Source organism: Rhincodon typus, unplaced genomic scaffold, assembly GCF_021869965.1.
Source record: "Rhincodon typus isolate 14 unplaced genomic scaffold, sRhiTyp1.1 hic_rhity00000624, whole genome shotgun sequence".
Taxonomy (NCBI): domain Eukaryota; kingdom Metazoa; phylum Chordata; class Chondrichthyes; order Orectolobiformes; family Rhincodontidae; genus Rhincodon; species Rhincodon typus.
The window spans coordinates 3,732-25,000 of record NW_025966262.1 but is presented as its reverse complement, the minus strand read 5'-3'; the positions used below and the strand labels follow the sequence as shown (position 1 = coordinate 25,000).

The following is a 21,269-nucleotide window of genomic DNA, read 5'->3' as shown; positions in this document are numbered from 1 at the left end:
ATACCTTTGTAAGAATGTTGAAATCTATAGGAACATGGGAAAACAATCATACCCTTTCCTGCCAAAGTGTTATTTAATTGCACAATGCCATTTATGTTAATAATAGTCTCAGAATACCAGCAATTTTAGTTACATCAGCAAAAAAGGATTGTAAAAATGGATTCTGATGGAGCAGCAGTGGGCCACTTTATAAACATCTGGATTGAGGAGCAAAAATTCTAATTTAATCAGGGAACCCTCCCTAACTAGGAATTTTTAAAAAGTTTCTAATGACTGATGGCTTGAGATCATTAATCCATAGATAGAGGCCTTTGATAGTGCTGATGTGAATTTAGTAGAACTGATTTGTTTTTGAGCTTTACATTTTTAACGTAATTGTTTAACACAAACTGTATATTCAGAAATCAGTTAAATGTGTAACCACAAGTTTGAAGTCTACAGCTGAAGAACTTGATGTTGAAAAATGAGGCCTTCATTTCTGTTATATTTTCTATTTTTGTTCTTTTCAGTGCAAGCTGATTTTCTAAACCAAATTGTGAAAGCAGTTTAAAAGTTAAAATATTTCTGGAATTTAGATTAATTTCCCTGAGCAATCAGTTGAAATATAGAAACACTTACGAATAAAACAGACATGTAGTCATGATATGATGACCCTTCTGATTAGATTTTTTGCACACATGCAGTATTGAAAATTAGTGGTTCAGAATATGAATTTGTCATGAAACTTCTGGTTCAAAATTTACTTTTCCATAAATTAGGTGTGGTTTATCGCTGGGCCATTCCTAAGCATTACTTCCACTAAACATCATCCTGAACATAGTTAACTAGATTTTTTTGGACTCTGACTTTAAATTGTATGTGACTTGTACATAACTTTAAATTGACTATAATCCTAGGTAATTAATTATTTGTTGATTTTACTTTGCAAAACTACATTCTGACTAACATTTATACCATCTCAAATGTCACAAGAAAATTTTTTTATTTCATTCTAAACCTAGAGAAGTTGGTCACTAAGAATACTACATTTAATAATGTCACAGCTCACATTATTCTGTACCAGTATTGGAATAATCAGTATAGCTTCATGTAGCTGTTATAAACCCTTGTTACAAATAACATTGCACTCTTTATATTGCAAGTGATGCATTGACTAAGATTTCCAGCCACAATTTTTAAAATTACAGCAAATAATGCGATTGCAGTTTTTCAAATACTCGTGTGTGTTTTTTTTTTGAAAGAGCTATTGGTGAGTTCACATGTTTGAACATTCTGTTTGGTCTGTCTTGTCCATCTTTAACCAGAAGTTTGGCGTGGTTACAACAGAGTGATGGCTGTATCATAGCCCTGATTGGTTTGCTATCATTTTGTACGTAAGATTTCTCAAGACTAAGTAATCTTTTAAAATTAATAATTTTTTTTAATGTCATGTCCTGTTCTTAAAAAATAACAAGAGAGGTTTTTTAAAATTTCTGACTGTTCTGATGTGGTGGTCTCTCTCTATATAGTGTTAGTTGTGGTATTTTTATGTTGACTGTGTTAAAATTATTTCTGGTGAAAAGGTGCTGTAATTTTTTTGTCAGAAGAATGGTTATGAGTGAGTATTCATCCTTCCATATCCATCCCAGTTTCTCCCCCCACCCTTTTTTTTGTTTTAGGAATGATGAACATCCAAAGCTTTTTTTTAAAAACATTTTACATAATTCTAAATGCATTATTACCGAGAGGAATAAACAAAAAAGTCCACGGACTTTAAAGCAACTCATGCTTATTCTCTCTGCACATTGTTTATATGCTTGGTGGGTTCTGATCAACTGGTCAAAGCTTCAGTATATGTACATTGAAACTGATTGTTACCTGCGTGAGCTGCAAGTTATGATCAACTAGTCAGACCCACTCATTTAAGAAAAAAAGTATGCATGGAGGATTGGATCCAGCCTTTTTTAAAAAAAAAATCATTAAGTGCTTAAAGTTTGCTTGTGGTGGTTTTGTTGTGGGGTGGTTTTGGAAAAGTACTTTCAGATGAGCAATGCTAGAAATCACTAAATTAACCATGATTACATTGTAAAATTTGGGTTGCTAATTCTAGTGTCCATGTTCAGGTTTTAAAAGATAAATTAGTATTATAGTTTCCAGTAATCATTTAAGCCAGTACAGAACTTTGGTGATGCCCACTCATGACTCGCACATTTTAAAAAATCTCCTTCACCAAGCTTCTGGACTATCGATATCACACCACCACCCCTCCTTTCCCTCTACTGGCCATTTTATGCTTTAATTTTGCTTTTGTGTAAATGTTGCAGAGCAATGAATCAATGGTCTATGGGCACTTATTAGCCCTTCTTGGCTGTGGTACAGTTTCAAGTCCATTTAGCTTCCTCATGGTTCTCTGGCAGTTAAAATTAGTCAGAATGAATTTAGCCACTTTTAAATTCAGTTCTTTTGCAAATGAAATTCACTACTTCAGACCACGTATAATGCTTCATATTAGAGGCCTCTGAAGTTTGCAGCTGTAAACCTAATCATTAGAAAGAATTTTTATCGCACATTTAAGTACACTGTTGCTAATATGGATGTACTTAATCCTAATAGCTGGTGGAGAAAGTGTTCTCTTACCCAACAATGACATCCTTTAGTTACAGGAGCACACAATAAAATTAACTTTGCATAATGGTTATTTACAAAAAAATGCGGTGAAACCTTATTGGTTTACTATTTTCATTCAGCAAAAAAATGGTTTAAAACTTAATCCCTTGCTAACAAGGTTTCAAAAGTGCCCTCCCCAAAAAGGTTTGATTGATGGGGAGAATTCTTGAATGTATTTATATGTATCATGCTTTAATAGTTATGTAACCACTGATTTAAATTCTAATGTCTGGATGATTCTGGCAAAAAAACTGACCACATGTTTCAAATTGTAATCTCGATGAGTACTAGAGGTTTGGACCCTTTAGTGTGGGGCTGCTCTATATATATACTTTATCATTGGTTCAATGCTCTTGCTGCAATCCATGTTTACGCACTGAATGTTTTTAGTAAATGCATGACTTTTTTCAACAGTCTGATGTTGTTCGGCCATTGTAAAAACTGATCTACATACTGACCATGTTATATTCTTGCTGTTTATAGTGGATGAAGGATGCTGCTGGACCAATTCCCAATCAGTTTGTGCCGCTAAACACTGACCCACGTGAGTTCAAAGAGATGAGGAATAAGGTAAGACAAGAATGCTCAAAATTAAACACCACTATATTGCTTTTTAATGATATTGACGGGGATAGTTCTTGAAGCAGTCCAACATAAAAGGAAAATTTTAATTTGGGAAGTTCTGGTTAGCACTAAAAATATAGAACTTAGCAAATGTATCTATCTACGGTGTTTCAATTGGCTGTCCAACTGGACTATTTTGGTCAGTTGTCTCAAGCTTTTGTATTTTAAGACAAACTCCTAGCATTTTGTTTTAAGTAGCATAGATAATAAAAGGTTTAAGAATGTAAATTTGGCAGAATTTTTGCCCCTTTGCCTAACAAACATCTGCGAGAGGCACATAACACATAACAAAAACATGAATAAGAGACTGTCTGTATTTAGTATCTGTAAGGAAACGTTCATGCTTATGTTGAGAAACAAAAGTAGTGATTGCTGGAAAGGCTCAGCACGTCTGGTAGGCGGAAAATGAGGTTCCTCCCCAGCTTGCACTGAGCTTCACTGGAACACTGCAACAAGCCAGGCAGAAAGCAGAAAAGACCCTGAGCTTCCAGTTGCCTGCTGCTTTAACAGATCACCTGTTCGCTGCAGGCTTGCTGCAGTGTTTCAGCAAAGCTTGGCCTGAGCTGGGGGAACAACACCTCATTTTCCACCAGGAGACCCTGCAGCCCTTTGGACTCAATATCGAGTTCAATAATTTTAGGGCCTGAACTCTCCCATGTCCTAGTGCCTAACTCTACACATCAGGCCTCGTTATCACATACACAACAACAACAACAAAAACAAAGTTGCTGGAAAAGCTCAGCAGGTCTGGCAGCATCTGTGAAGGAGAAAACAGAGTTAACGTTTCGGGTCCAGTGACCCTTCCTCAGGTTATCACATAATCTGCCATTGCACACTACCTATTGTTAGCCACTAACAGTCCCCATTTACAGCTATTCACCCTCCCAGCTAGATCATTATCCACTCCTTTGTCTGTCCAACTGTTCTTCTCTCTCTTTGGACTTTATCCCACCTCCATTTACTCCTTACTCCCTCCCCCCACCCTATCTTCTGCATATAAACTGACATTTTCCTAGCTACCATCAGTTCTGATGAAGGGTCACCAGACCCGAAACATTAACTCTGATTTCTCTTTACAAATGTTGCCAGACCTGCTGTGCTTTACCAGCAATCTCTATTTTTGTTTCTGATCTACAGCATCCCCAGTTCTTTCAGTTTTCATGCTTATGTTTGTGATTCTGTATCAAACATTGAACTGAGGAGGTATTTTTATTTCATTCCCCAGCCATGCATCCCCTCGTGTCCAGATGAGGAAATATGGCAGCTCCCACGTTCCCACACAATGCTTTCATGCTCCTGAGTGTTTCTATGTTAAGCAGTTTGGGTGCCTGGGTAATAAAGAAATGACCACTGTAGTCATAGTATATTTCAAAATTTGAATTTGGTCAGAAGATACTTAAATGTAAACTAATTTAAGTTCTTCATAAGAACCTCAGTGCTTTCCAAGCCTTTGGCATTAAAAAGTGGACATTTTCTGTAATGCTCACCAGACAATAATCTGAATTAGCCAATACCATTCAATGAACATACAAAAATTGGAGCAGAAGTAGACCATTTAGCTCCTCAAGTCTGATGATCATGGCTGGTCTACTTAAATTTTAAATTCCACATTCCCATCTAACCCCAATTACTCTACACTCCCCTGCCTAACAAAAATTTATCCATGTCTTAAAAATATTCGATAATCTGACTTCTGCTGCCTTCTGAAGCAAAGAGTACCAAAATTGGCGAGTCACAAAAGGGTAACGTCAATTTTAAAACTGTGCCCCCTTATTCTGACCCACGAGAAAACATCCTTTCACATCCACCTTGTCAAGACAATTCAAGATCTTACACACTTCAATGAAGTTCACCCCTCATCCATCTATACTCCAATACAGAAAGGCCCCGACTATCCAACCTATCTTTAAAAGACAATCTGCCCATCCCAGACAACAATCAAGTAAACCACCTCCAATACATTTCCATCTTTCTTATAGAAGGAGACTAAAGCAAGGTACAGATTTCGGGATATCATTTCACCAATGTCCTATATAACTCAATCATAGCATTCTTGTATGTTAGTACTGGAGGAGCTTCAGCTGTTTTTATTTTATTGCCTCGTGGAACGTGGGCATCACTGGATGCGTCAGCATTTATTGCCCTAGTTGCCCTTGAGAATGTGGTACTGAGCTGCCTTCTTGAACCGCTTCAGTCCTTGTGCTGTAGATAGGCCCGCAAAGCTCTTTGGGAGAGAATTCCAGGATTTTGACCCAGTGACAGAGGGAATGGTGATATATTTCTAAGTCAGGATAGTGAATGGCTTGGAAGGGAACTTGCAGGTGGTGGTGTCTCCTTTTATCTGCTGCCCTTGTTCTTCTAGATGAAGTGGTTTTGGACTTGTAAGGAGCTGTCTGAAGATCTTTGACAATTTTCTGCAGTGCATCTTGTAGATAATACACCCTGCTTCTACCGAGTGTCCCTGGTGGTAGAAGTGGATGTTTGTGGATGTATTGCCAATTACATGGGTTGCTTTGTTCTGGATGGTATCAAGCTTCTTAAGACAAGTCTAGTCAAGTTTCTGGTCATTGTAAAACTCCAGGATGTTGACAGTTGGAGTTTCAGTGATGGTAACACCATTGAATGTCAAGCTGCAGTGGTTAGATTGTCTTTTATTGCCTATATTTGTGTGACGTGAATGTTACTTGCCACATGTCAGCCCAAGCCTGGGTATTGTCCAGGTCTTGCTGCATTTAAACATGGACTGCAGCAGTATCTGAGGAGTTGCAACTGGTGTTCAACATTGAGCAATCATTGGCGAATATCCCACTTCTGACATTATGATGGAGAATCTTATTGATAAAGCAGCTGAAGATGGTTGTGCCTAGGATACCTCCCTAAGGAACTCCAGCAAAGATATCCTGGAGCTGAGATGACTGACCAACAACCACAACCATATTCCCACATGCCAGATATAATTCCAAACAGTGGTGAGTTTGCCCCCTGATCACCACTCATTCCAGATTTGCTGGGGCTCCTTGATGCCACACATGGTTAAATGCAACCTTCATGTCAAGGTCTGTCACTCTGCTCTCACATCTGGAATTTACCTCTTTTATTCATGTTTAAACCAAGGTTTTAATGAGGCCAGGAGCTGAGTGGCCCTGGCAGAACCCAAACTGAGCATCAGTGAGCAGATTATTGCTAAAAAGATGCTGTTTGATACCACTATTGAAGACAGTGCAATCACTTTTACTGATGATCAGGAGTAGACTGATGGGTGATTATTGGCCAGGTTAAATTTGTCCTGCTTTTTGTGTAGAGGACATACCTGGGCAAATGTCCACATTGTCAGTTATATGCCAGTGCTGTAGCTATACTGGAAGGTTCAGGAACAGAAGTCTTCAGTACTATTGATGAAATATTATCAGGCCCATAGCCTTTGCAGTATCCAATACCTCCAACCATTTCTTGATATCATGTGGAGTGAATCAAATTGGCTGAAGACTGGCATCTGTGATACTGTGGACCACTGGAGGAGGCTGAGGTGGCTTATCCACTCGACATTCTGACTGAAGATTGTTGCGAATGCTTCGGCCTTATCTTTTGCACTAATGTGCTGGGTTCTACCTTCATTGAGGATGGGGTATTGTGGAACTGCCTCCTTGAGTGAGTTGTTTAATTGTCCACCACCATCGACAACTGGATGTGCCAGGACTGCAGAGCTTAGATCTGATCTGTTGGTTATGGGGTTGCTTAGCTGTATCACTTGCTGCTTGTGATGTTTGGCATGCAAGTAGACCTGTTTGGTAGCTTCACCAGTTTGACATTTTTTTTAGGTATGTCTGGTGTTGCTCCTGGCATGCCCTCTGCACTCTTCATTGATCCCCTAGCTTGATGGCAATGGCTGAATAGGTGATTTGCCAGGTAATGAGGTTGCACATTGTGTTAGACTATAATTCTGCTGCTGTTGATGGTCTTCAGTGCCTCATGATACCCGGTCTTGAGTTGCTAGATTTGTTCAAGGTTTGTCCCATTTAGCATGGTGATAGTGCCACATGACACAGTGGAAGGTATTCTCAACGTAAAGGGGCTACTTTGTCTCCACAAGCAGTGTGCATTGGTCACTCTTACCAATACTGTTATGGATAAATGCATTTGCAGCTGGAAAATTGAGAAGGTATGGTCAAGTATGTTTTTCCCTCTTATTGGTTCCCTCACCACCTGCTGCAGATCCAGTCCAACATCTATGTCCTTTAGGACCTGATCAGCTTGATCAGTAGTGCTGCTGCTGAGCCACTGTTGGTGGTGACCATTGAAATCACTCCCACCCAGAGTACACTTTGTGCCCTTGTCACCCTCAGTGCTTCATCCAAATGTCATTCAACATGGAGGAGTACCGATTCATGAGCCAAGGGAGGATGGTACTTGGTAATTAGCAGGATGTTTTCTTGTCCATGTTTAATGCCATGATACTTCATGGGGTCCAGAGTCAATGTTGACAGCTAGCAGGGCAGCTCCCTCCTGATGTATACCACTGTGCTACCACTTGTGCCGTATCTGTCATGCTGGTGGGACATGGCATATCCAGGCATGATGATGATGGTGTCTGGGACATAGTCATATGCGTGGAATCATACCTTACAGACAATGTCAGGGTGATGCTTGACTAGTCTGCATGTCAGCTGTCCCAATTTTAGCAATTTTGATTTAGTAAGAAGGAATTTTCAGGGTCGACAGGGCTGTTTTTACTGTGTTGTTTCCACTACCTAGGTTGATGCCAAGTGATCTGGGTTTAATTTCTTTGTTGAGACTTTCTAGCAATTGATACAACTGGGTGACTTGCTAGGCCGTTTCAGAGGGCAATTTCACATGTGGGCCAGAACAGGTTAGTATGGTAGATTTCCTTCTCAGAAGGACATTGATCAGTCAGATGGGATTTCCAACAATCAACAATGGTTTCAGGGTCACCAGTGGATTATTGAATTACAAATTCCACTATCTGTTGTGGTGGGATTCAAACCTGGGTCCCCAGAACATTAGCTGACTTTCTGCATGAATAGCCTAGTGATACTACCACTAGGCTATCGCCTTGTCTTGTCCAAAGGTACAAGGTACTTGCTGTCTGTGTGGATGAAGGAAAAGACTATAGGGAGGAAGAGCAAACTGACATTGCCCCGTAGTACAGGAGACCACTCAAATAGGGGGCAGCAAAAAGAAAAGTAGTAGGGGATTCTATAATTAGGGTTACAGATGCGATCCTTTGTAAGCAGGATAAAGAGTCCCACATTGTGTATTGCCCTCCTCGTGTCAGAATGTGGGACATCTCAAACTGGCTTAAACAGCTACTGGAATGGGGAGGTGGGAGAGGATCCTGTTATTGTGTTCCATGTTGGGGCCAACAACATAAACATGAGGTCCTGTTTGGGTAGTATCAGGAATTATGAACAAAATTAAAGAACACAACCTCATGGGTTAGAATCTCTGCATTATTATGAGTTCTTGCAAACTGACATAGTGATAGCAAATTTAAGGAACAGATGGCTGAAGAAGTGGTGTAGGATAGAAGGGTTCTATTCTGTGGGGCAATGGCATCAGTTATTGGGATAGGAAGGAACTGTACCATTGAGATGGGCTCCACCTGAACCAATCTGGGACCAGTGTCCTAGCAGAAAGGCTAAACAGTATGGTCATAAGGACTTTAAACTAGTAAACAGGAGTGGGGGGGTGATAACGGAGGGAAGTTGATACAGTTTCAAAAACAAGTGACAGAGTAAAGAAACAAGACAGGGATCCTACTTCAGATGTGGCTAGTAATAACCAAACTATAAGAAATTCATTGATTAAATGAGAAAAGAAATAACAAACAGGTGAATAAAGCACTGACTATATCAGGTCATAAGTTTCACAGGACGGATAGAGAAAATGGCAAAGGGGAGTGGAAAAGCCATACTGATTACAAACAAGAATCACTTCAATGGTGAGGTAGGATATGAAAGGAAAGCATCCAGTGGAGACCTGATGGTGCAATTGAGGAACAGCATAGGGTGTTGTACATATGGCACCTGATAGTTGCTCTGAAGTGTTTGTTTGTATAAAAGCTGAAATTAGACAAGTATGTAGCAAACCAGAGTAGCATTAATAGGGGACTTTAACTTTAGCATAGATTGGGAGAGGCAGACAAGCAGCTGTAGAAAGGTAGTGAATTTCTGGAGCATGTTTGGGAGGCTTTCCACAGCATTATGTCTTGGATGCAACAGGGACAAGCAATATTGGATTTCATAATGGGTAATGAACCGGATTTAATTACTAACCTAATCGTGCGTGAACATTTATTGAATAGTGGTCATAACATGGTTGAGTTCAATGTAGTGTTTGAAAGTGAAAAACACAAATCAGTTACTAGAATTTTAGATTTGGGTGAGGGCTGACTTTAATGAGATGAGACAGAGACTGTCCACAGTTAAACTGGGGCAAATCTGCTAATGGGTAAAGCAACTGAAGAATAATGGAGGATGCCTAAAGAAATACTTAACGCAGTTAAGTTTATATAATTTATATAATATAATTTATAACAGTTTATATAATTAAGAGGGAAAAATTCCACGGATAAAAAACAGCCATGGATAGGGATAGATAAGGGACAGCATAAAATGAAAAGAAAGGGCTTAGTAAACTGCAAAAACACACAGATTCTGCCAAATAGAAAAGATATAAATACCAGCAAAGGGCCATAAAGCAGCTTACAAGAGCTTCTAAAATTGCAAGGGACATCAAAAATCGGTAAGAAATTTTATAGTTACATGAAGGGGAGGCAGGTGCTCAGGAACAGTATTGTCCTGCTAACGACTAAAAGTGGGGATATTGTCAATGACTGGGGAAATGGCAGACATGTTGAATAGTTACTTTGCCTTAGTATTTACAGTAGAATAGGAGGATAGCTTGCCAGAAGTCCTGATAAAATTAATAGAGTCTGAGGGACAAGGACCAAATAAAATTAACGAAAATAAAACATCATTAATGAATAAATTAATGGAATTAAAGAATGACAAATTCTTAGGACCTGAAAGTTTCCATCCAAGGGAGTGAAAGGAAGTAGGCAGCACATTGTGGATGCCCTAATGAGATCTTTGAGTTTCCTAGATTCAGGAGTCATCCCTCTGGATTGAAAAATTGAAGGGCAAAAGAGGAAAACCAGGAATTACAGACCAGTTAGCCTAACATCTGTGCTTAGGAATTTGTTGGAGTTTATAATCAAGGATTGGGAGACCGAACACCTCAAATTTTCAGTTAATCAGGGACAGCCAACATGGATTCATGACAGAGAGGTCATGCCTGACAAACTTCATTTAATTTTTTTGAAGAAGTGACTAAAGTAGTGGACAGGGGGCTGTCTGTAGATGTTTCAGAAGGCATTTGATAAAGCCCCAAACAAGAGACTGTTAACTAAGGTAGAAGCTCATGAAATTGAGGGCAACTTACTGACATGGCTGGGAATTTGATTGATGGCAAGCAACAAGTAGCAATATGAGGATTCGGGGTAAACGATTTAGGATGGAGATGAGGAGAAATTTCTTCACTCAAAGAGTGGTGAGCCTGTGGAATTCATTACCACAGGAAGTAGTTGAATTGAAGTCAAAACATTGAATGTATTCAAGAGGCAACTAGATACAGCACTTGGGCGAATGGGATTAAAGGTTATGAGGAGAAAGCAGGATTAGGTTATTGAGTCGGACAATCAGCCATGATCATGAAGAATGGCGGAACAGGCTCAAAGGGCTGAATGGCCTCCTCCTCCTGCTCCTATCTTCTATGTTTCTATAAGCAGTAGGTACTCAAATTAGCAGGATGTGACTCGTGGTATCCCGCAAGGATCTGTGTTAAGGCCTCAATTATTCACATTATTCACTACTTGGATAGTGGCGCAGAAAGTCATATATATCCAAATTTGCTGATGACACAAAAGTTAGGCGGCACTGTGGACACAGCATAAAATTACAAAAGAATATTGATCGACTAGGTGAACGAGCAAAACTATAGCAGATGGATTTCAGGGTAAGCATGTGTGAGTTTATCCATTTTGGGCCTAAAAAGGATAGATAAGGGTACTTTCTAGATGGTATGAAGTTAAACAAGGTAGATGTCTGAAGAGACTTCGGGTTCAGGTGCATAGATCTTTAAAATGCCACAAACAGGTGCAGTAAATAATCAATAAAGCTAATAGAATGCTGGCCTTTATATCTAGAAGGACTGGAGTATAAGGACACAGAAGTTATGCTGCACCTATAAAACCCTGTTCAGACCTCACTTGAAGAACAGATTTGGGCACTTGGTCTTGGCCTTGGAGGGTTTACAGGAATGATATTTGGACTTCAGGGGTTCACTTATTTGGAGAGTTTAGACAAATTAGGCCTGTTTCCTCTAGAATTTAGAAGGTTAATGGGTAATATGAGTGAAGTCTTTGAGATGATAAAAGTAGAAAAGATCGGTTGATCAAGATAAATTATTTCCAGTGTTCGGGGACCCTAGAACTAGAGGGCATCGTGGTATTATTGCTAAACTGTTAATCCAAAGACCCAGGTATTGTTCTGGGGACCCAGATTTGAATCTCATCATAGCAGATGGTGGAATTTAAATTCAACAACAATCTGGAATTAAGGGTCTAATGATGACCATGGAACTATTTCAATTGTCAGGGAAAATCCCTCTGGTTCACTCATTGACCGTTAGGGAAGGAAACTGCCGTCCTTGCTTGGGTCTAGTCTACGTGACTGCAGACCCACAACAATTTAGAAATAAGAACAAAGAACAAAGAAAATTACAGTACAGGAACAGGCCCTTCGGCTCTCCAAGTCTGCACCGACACGCTGCCTGTCACAACTAAAACCCCCTACCCTTCCAGTGACCATATCTCTCTATTCCCATCCTATTCATATATTTGTCAAGACGCCCTTTAAAAGTCACTATAGTATCTACTTCCATTACCTCCCTTGGCAGCGAGTTCCAGGCACCCACCACCCTCTGTGTAAAAAAACTTGCCTCATACATCACCTTTAAGCCTTGCCCCTCGCACCTTAAACCCATGGCCCCTGGTAACTGATTCTTCCACCCTGGGAAAAAGCTTCTGACTGTCCAGTCTGTCCATGCCCTTCATAGTCTTGTAGACCTCTATCAGGTCACCCTTCAACCTCCGTCGTTCCAGTGAGAACAACCCAAGTTTCTCCAACCTCTCCTCATAGCTAATGCCCTCCATACCAGGATCCATACCAGGCAACATCCTGGTAAATCTTTTCTGTACCGTCTCCAAAGCCACCACATCCTTCTGGTAGTGTGGCCACCAGAATTGAACACAATATTCCAAATGCGGCCTAACTAAGGTTCTATAAAGCTGCAACATTGCCTGCCAATTTTTAAACTCACTGCCCTGGCCGATGAAGGCAAGCATGCTATATGCCTTGTTGACTACCTTTTCCACCTGCGTTGCCACATTCAGTGACCTGAATTTAGTTGACTCTTAACTGCCTTTTGGACAATAAGAGATGGGCACTAAATGCTGGCTTAGCCAGCGATGACCTCTTCCTGTGAATGAATAATAAAAAAAAAATCAGGTGGACTGTTCAGGAGAAATGTTAGGAGCACTTCTACATAGAGTGGTAGAGGTTTGGCACCCTCTTCTACAAATAGCAGTTGATGCTGGATCAGTTGTTAGTTGTCAAGGAAGTAGGGAACACATTATAGATGCCGTAATGATATCTTTGAGTTTCTTAAGATTCGGGCATCGTCCCTCTGGATTGAAAAATTGAAGGGCAAAAGAGGAAAACCAGGAATTACAGACCAGTTAGCCTAACATCTGTGCTTAGAAATTTGTTAGAGTTTATAATCAAGGATCGGGAGACTGAACAACTCAAATTTTCAGTTAATCAGGGACAGTCAACATGGATTCATGACAGATAGGTCATGCCTGACAAACTTCATTTAATTTTTTGAAGAAGTGACTAAAGTAGTGGACAGGGGGCTGTCTATAGATGTTTCAGAAGGCATTTGATAAAGCCCCAAACAAGAGACTGTTAACTAAGGTAAAAGCTCATGGAATTGGGGGCAACTTATAGACAATGCTGGGAATTTGATTAATGGGAAGTAACAAGTAGTGATACGAGGATTCGGGGTAAACGATTTAGGACGGAGACGAGGAGAAATTTCTTCACCCAGAGTGGTGAGCCTGTGGAATTCATTACCACAGGAAGTAGTTGATGCCAAGACATTGAATATATTCAAGAGGCGACTAGATATTGGACTTGGGGCGAATGTGATTGAAGATTATGGGGAGAAAGCAGGATTAGGCTATTGAGTTGGATGAACAGCAATGATCGTGAAGGATGGCAGAGCAGGCTCAAAGGGCTGAATGGCCTCCTTCTCCTGTTCCTATCTTCTATGTTTCTATAAGCGGTAGGTACTCAAATTGGCAGGATGTGACCAGTGGTATCCCGCAAGGATCTGTGTTAAGGCCTCAATTATTCACATTATTTATTTACTTGGATAGTGGCAGAGAAAGTCATATATTTGACGATGACACAAAGTTAGGCAGCTGCACTCATCTAGGCAAGTGGGGAGTATTCCATCACAATCCTTACTTGTGTCTTGTAGATGGCAGACAGGCTTTGAGGAGTCAGGAAGAGAGTTACTCACCACAGTATTCCTAGCTTCTGACCTGCTGTTGTGGCCACTGTGTTTATGTGGTGAGTCCAGTTGAATTTCTGGTCAATGATAACCCCCAGGATGTTGATGGTGGGGGATTCAGTGACGGTAAAATGGTTGAATGTCACGGATCGGTGGTTAGATTGTCTCTTATTCGTGCTGGTCATAACCTGGCATTTGTGCAGCACAAATGTTACTTGCCACTTGTCAGCCCAAGCCTGGATATTGTCCAGATCTTGTTGCATTTGAACATGGACTGCTTCAGTATCTGAGGAGTTGTGAATGATGCTGAACATTGCGCAATCATCGGTGAACATCCCCTCTTCTGACCTTATGACGGAGAGGAGGTCATTGATGAAGCAGCTGAAGGTGGTTGGGCCGAGGACATTACCCTGAGGATAAGGTGGTAAAAAAGGCGACAACCTGGTTGTCTACATTAGTCAGGGCATCGAGAGTAAAAGTTGGCAAGTCATTCCGTAGCTGTTTAAAACTCTATTTAGGCCAAATTTGGAGTATTGTGTGCACTTCTGTTTGCCACACTATAGGATGGATGTGAAGGCTTTGGAGACAGTGCAAAAGTGGTTTACCAGGATTTTTCCCAGATTGGAGTTTATTAATTATAAGGAGAGGTTGGATAAAGTTGGATTATTTTTGCTAGAGCGGCGGAAGCTGAAGGGTTACCTGATAAAAGTAGATAAAATTGAGATGCATGGATAGAGCGGTTAGTCGGAGTCTTTTTCCTAGGGTGGTAATGTCAAATACTAGGAAACATAGGTTTAAGATAAAAGGACAAAAGTTAAAAGGAAATGTGCAAGGCAAGTTTTTTTTGTCAAGCCTGTTAAGAGTCTGTTATGTTTCAATGAGATTACCTCTCATTCTTCTAAACTACAATGGGTAGAGTTCCAACCTGTTTAGTCTTTGTTCATAAGACGATCCCTCCAAACTGGGGATCATCCCAGTGAACCTTTTCTGAACTGCCTACAAAGAAATGATATCCTTCCTTAAATAGGGGGACCGAAGCTGCTCACAGTACACCAGGTGTGGTCTCACCAGTAGCTTGACAGTTGCAGTAAGACTTCTCTTATACTCCAACCCCCTTGAAATTCTCTGTGGAACCACATTCTAGACCTTTCATAGAATGATATTCTATGCCATTGGTACCTATACGGACCATGACGACTGGATCCTCCCATTGCAGGTTCATTTCCAGCCTGACCTCTGGCATTGGGCAGGAAACACAGTTAGTTAGACTGCCTTTTTTTTGCTGCAGAGAATGATCTCAATCTCCCTTATTATTATATACTATCACCTCTATACTCTTTACCATTTACACCCCCACCTCCTCTCCATCTCCCTCCCCTTCCCAACAACTGCCTCATCCTTTCCTCCTCCCCTTTCTCTCTCCTTGGGATCAATGATTACTTTCTTATACTTGAATGTTCTGGGTTGTGAGGTGCCTAAGTCATCCAATATCAATACCAAAACCACTAACCCTGTCACAGGTGGGGCAAATGCAGTTCTCTGAATATGGCAGGTGGAATATTTGAGTTTTCGTACACTCTATCTTTTGTTCGGACTTGTCTTCAATCTAGCCTTCTTGGAGAAGCTCAAAACACTGGCGCCTTCAGTTTGGGTGACATCTGGCTGAATGTTCCCATTTGTCAGTGGCAATTTTGAATACTTTTGCATTTTGCACATTATCTTTTGAATATTTTGCTGCAAATACTTTTGCCAATTCCTGGTTCTATTTTCTATGCTTCTATTTGGGGAGGCATCACTGATGATACTTCTCAACAGATCTGAACTGTCTGCTGTGTCTATGTCTCCAACTCATATGGGGAGCCGGTAACACATTGCACTATAGAGTGGTGTGGACAGGCTGGTAAAGGCCTGTTGTCTTCTGGATATTTCTGATTTTGTTTTATGAATACATCGGCCATAGTTTGGAGATCAGCTCTGAGTGTGCCCATTTGGAAGCATCATCTGGCCTTCTTGGAGAAGCTCAAAACACTTGGCGCTTTCAGTTCTGCAGCTCATGACAGAAGGAGAGTGTTAATTCTGGACTGAAGATGTGACAGGCTGAACAGTTTCTAGTTTGTCCTGTATATTAGCTCCACATTAGAAAAGCTTCCGCTATTCAGAATATCTTTTTCCTGTCATTTCCTTGTGTCCTTTGTAAATGCTTATACAATTTGCTTTTTAAGTTATGTTTTCTCTGTTGTGTCACTACCTTATTGTAAATTATTCCATGTTCCAGTATTTCATTTCTTCTAACTTCACTTCTTCTTGTTACAATACTGAATCGGTGTTCGAATGCTCCTATGGGTTCACACATTAATAGAAATCATTTTAATTATCTACTCAAAAGATTTTTGTAATTGTAAGTGCCTCTATTAAATTCTCTTCAACTATTGTTACACTGAAGAGAGTTAGTTTTTAAAATTCTTTGGATCATGATCTTGATTATTCCAACCCTTTGTATCATGGCTCAGTCAAGTAGCACTTGCCTCTGGTTCAGAGGTTTCTGAGCTTAATTCCAGAGGCTTGATAGTTATTTGCTAAACTGTCAGGTACCTTCTTTCAGATGTGATGTTAAGCCAAGTCTCTCTCTCCACCTCAGACGGACATGAAAGATGCTATTGCACTGTTGTGAATAAGAGCTATCCCCAATGTGTTTGTTAATATTTATCAACCAATCAGTAGGTTTGATTTTACATGTTCTTGTTGGTGTATTTTCAGCAGGAGGGTATGCTTTTCAAAAAAAAAGCAGGTGCCTACACTGCCCCATCCCACTCATCACCAAACTGTGCTCCATAATACAGAGGTAATCAGCAGGAACACTGCCAAAATCAGCACCCTACCCAGCATATGTAAATAAGTAATTAAGGGTCAGTTGAGCATCATTGCCCTGCCCATGTTGTATAACAGTTGGTGAGGCAGATGGGCAGGAGCATATTCAGCCCTTTTTTCTAAATTACTAATTTTTAAAGTTGAAAGAAAAGGATACTGTCTCCAGAAGGTGTCTCTTGTTCATTGCGACACTGCCGCAGAAGATAATATTCCTTTTCTTCCTCCCCACATAAGCCTAAGCACTCATTCCTCTGTCCCATAGCAGTCTCGGCTCCACTCCACTCCAAGATGGGCAAACCTTCCTGCCCAGTAATGTCCCAAAGCTCCTTCCTAAACCCCTATACAATTCTGCATGTTTTCACTGAAACAGATTATCTAGTCATTAGCATGTTGCTCCTCAGGGGAGCCTGTTATTTGCAAATTGATTGCCACATTTCCTGTATTACAGAGTGATACTCTTCACACGACTTTCATGAATCCAATCAGTGTTTTGAAATGACGTGTGGTCATGAAAGATAGAAACAAAAGATTTGCATTTATAAACTATATTGTAGCTCTCACTGCTCTACCTGTTGTATAAATAATATTTTGTACAAGTTAATTTTTATATTAATATAAAACCCATAATTATTGTGATCGGCTGTTTCATTCCTTTTACTAACTCTACTGGACTGCACCTTTTAGACTCTACTGTTCTGTTTTCTTTTATGTCTTGTAGGTGCCTGTTTATCTATTTCCAGTTGAAAAGCCCAAACAATTTAAAGGCAGTAGTTCAAAATGTAATACAGTTATTTGAGTTGTTTATTATATTTTATCAGTTTGAGTCCAGAAATGTTTAGGTGGATAGGCAGTTACACAAGGCTTGAAGAATTTTCCTTGTGTGCCCCCGGCCCCCTCAAAAAACAGAAAATCTACATGCCATGCCATATGCTATTAATGTTATTCCGCATCACATCTCATCTAAGGTATTGAACCATTTCCTTCAAAGTGAGGTTTTTAAATGCCTCATTTAAATGTATGAAAAGAAATTTTCAGACAACCAGATACTATACTCAGAACTCAAAAATGAAGCTAAAACTTTGTCCTCTTATACACAAATCAAGCTTAAAGCTGTATATAGTTCTGAAACTTGAGTTCCACTTTAGAACCCACGGTTTCCATATAACATAACATATATGCTTCAGTGTCATCTACTGTCGAAATTGTCCCCCTGACTTTTAGTTTGGAGTTTAAAGTTTTCCAACGTACTTGTAGCCAGTGTTTGTCTTTCAATGGTTCATAAACTTGAACCCTCCAAAACTGTGTTTTCTGTGCCCTTATTTTCACCAATTTCAACTGTACGATCATGTTTTAAAATTGTTTTTTGTTCAGAGTTGCCCATAACTCACCTCCCTCAATTTTTGTAATTTTAATTTGCTGCCACAAATATGCTGGACATCTGTACTCATCTGATTGGCCCCTCAAGCATCTTCAGTTTTTAATTATTCCATCATTGGTAGCCATCCCTTCCACGACTCAAGCTCTAAACTATGGACTTCTCTGCTTGGACCTTTGGGCATAGCATCACCAGAACTTCCTGATCCAATGAAAAACTATAATATTATGCTGTATGAGTGCAGAACAAGAAGGCATAATATTGAAATTGGAATCAAGTCATTTAATAATGAAATCAGGAAGCACTCCTTTGCACAAAATGTGCTGCCTGTCTTGAACCCAAAAATGCTAGTGGCTTGGGAGTGGGCTCCTTTTTAAAAATCTATTCCAGTTTTAAATTTTACAGATGTTGAGATATATAGAGTAATGGCAAGTAAATGGAGTTGATGTACATATCAGCCATGACCTAACTGAATAGTGAAACAGATTCAAGGAGCCGATTGACTAGCTCCTATTCCTCCATTTTTAATCTTACTGAATATCTGCAAGCATGTGTATTCTTCCAGTTCAGAATAACACCCTGTAGAAGAATCATAGTAGAAAAATAAGTAATGTGTATGAAATTGTGAAATGATGTTGGGCTTTTTATAGCTTTAAAAATGTATTTTTCCTTAATGAGTTTACATTTCAATTCCTATGATTAATTATGAACCACTTCCAACTGTTAATGGTCCACTCTCCTTATGAAAAGACCTACTGAGTGTAAAATTGTACCTCTTATTAAACCAAATCAAAATGACGAATGTTATATAATGTGTTGCCCAGAATGTGATGAGTATATAAATTTTGGTTCATATTCATAAAGGGAAAAATAATGATTTTTTTCCTTCATTTTTCTTTCCTTAGATTCGAGAACAAAATCTTCAGGATATAAAGACTGCGGGTCCTCAATCTCAGTTATTATGTGGTGTTGTACTCGATAGATCCTTTGCTCAGGTGAGAACATAATGTTACATAGAAGAAAATATTTTGACTACTTGTCATCTAGTTTGTCTATCTGTCACTAATTTCCCTAACATTTTGCAAACACTTCTTCAAATGGCAGAATTTATCTATGTGGGAGGTAAGTACTAGTGATATTCTGTTGTCTAATATGCAAAATATTCAAACAAGAATGCAGATATGGCAGCACAAAAACAATATTGACAGTTGAGCAATAGCATGCTAATCAGAGCTCCTGCCAACCATTGCTGAATGTAGCCATCTTTGCATGTCTTATGTACTTCTAGACATTATGCTGTTACAGAATTGTAAGCATGCTGAGTAGACTAGTCAGGCTTTCAAAACCTCATTTGACTGGTGCCATTTAATTGATTGGTTGAAGTACAGTTCAGAGCTTAAGTTCTTGGGCCTGTGATGCAAGGTCATAATGTAAGAAGATGGTTTTGTCATTCAAAATAGCAAAGCATCTGAAAAAGGAATGAGTAAACTGCAAAGCTTTCCCGGACGTCTTTTGCATAAATTCTTACATCATAACTGCATTAGGTCTTTGCAACTTGCTTATAGTAGCTAGGTAATAGCTTGACTGTTTTATTTAATTCATGTAGTGCTTAATGTATTTGACATGATTCAAACTTTACTTGGGTCTACCTGAGATGAGTTACAAATGGAACAAGTTTTTTTTTGGTTTTGAGTGTCAATAAACTGGGACTTCAATTTCAATAATTAACATCAGGCGCCCCAAAAGACAAAGAAGTTTTCTTCACAGCACATACCAAGTACAGGATTAGTTATGTTTCTTTAAAACTCTTGAAGTTTCTATAATGGTATATGAGATCATGAAAGTTTGACTGGTTGAAAGCTTTCTGTGTGCTCATCATTAGAGTTGGGTTTATAGCCTGCATGCCATGCTCTCCTAGCCATCCTGCTACTGGAATACATAAGTTGCATGAAAGTGACTTGATAACGTAACGGATTTTAGTTATCCAGTCTTTAAGGGAGGGTATGGTTTGCACTGTTTACTCAATTTACTGTTGCAGGATGCACCTCTCTCAGACTGTACGGAGTTTATTGATGGTCTCGATCTCTCAAAGCAAGCCTTAAATCCCGCTAACCCTGTTAGAAAGGTACTTACTGACCTGTTTTGTTGAACTCTGCACCTGTTATCACTTTTTCTAACCCAATATCTCTGCTCTGCTCTAAAATGCTTGTTTTTTTTTAAATCTAGATTGAGTTGCTATTAACTCTGGCTTACTAAAATCCATAATAATAATGCAGAAAGGTACTGAAGAACCAAGTTATAATTCAAGTATTCATAAGGCTCAAAAACAAAGTTGCTGGAAAAGCTCAGCAGGTCTGGCAGCATCTGTGGAGGAGAAAACAGAGTTAACGTTTTCTGTTGACTAAAGCAGCTATTGAAGAAGAGATCCAGCATCGCCTCCAGTGTGCTAGCGCAACCTTCAGCCGCCTTAAGGAACTCAGAACTCAGTTCTGAGGAAGGGTCACCAGACCCGAAACGTTAACTCTGTTTTCTCATCCACAGATGCTGCCAGACCTGCTGAGCTTTTCCAGCAACTTTGTTTTTGTTCCTGATTTACAGCATCCGCAGTTCTTTTGGTTTTTATTCATAAGGCTGTTTTTAGAGTCTTCTTCCTGGTGTTTACATGAAATGTTGAATTAGATATCTTATAACTTTATTGTAGAATAAATTTAGGCAGTGAAGTATGTGATTCCTGAAATCATTATTTTAGAAATGTTTATCAGACTTGCATATATACAGAACATATATAGAAAAAAACAAAAATCCTGGAAATTGAACTAACAGGAACTATTTGTAAACAAAGAAGATCTAATTCACAGACTTGTGGCTTTGGAATTTAGATTATTGCAAGATGTGCTACAGCAGCTGGATTGCAGATTTATGGTCCTGATATTAACCTATTGTTATCCCACCACAATTGAGTTAATTCAAATCAGGAAATAAAAGCCACTTTCAGTAACTGTGACCATGACCACCTAGTTCACTAATGCCTTTAAAAGCAACTTGTAGAATAGACAAGAGAGATCCAGTAGCGGTATGTTTGGATTTCAAGAAGTTTTTA

At 39.5% G+C, this 21,269-nt stretch overlaps 1 protein-coding gene across 1 annotated transcript in view; it reads left to right on the top strand.

The window, feature by feature from the left end:
* The window catches only part of LOC125488380 (alpha-adducin-like), a gene marked incomplete at its 3' end in the record, with an annotated part of 26,484 nt that extends 6,190 nt beyond the window's left edge, over window positions 1–20,294 (top strand). Inside the window, exons 3-6 of the mRNA XM_048621394.1 lie at window positions 3,130–3,216; window positions 19,075–19,164; window positions 19,274–19,291; window positions 20,208–20,294. Coding sequence (XP_048477351.1) covers window positions 3,130–3,216; window positions 19,075–19,164; window positions 19,274–19,291; window positions 20,208–20,294 — 282 coding nt within the window. The remainder of the gene's footprint in view (window positions 1–3,129; window positions 3,217–19,074; window positions 19,165–19,273; window positions 19,292–20,207) is intronic.
* Between the last annotated feature and the right edge of the window lie 975 nt (window positions 20,295–21,269).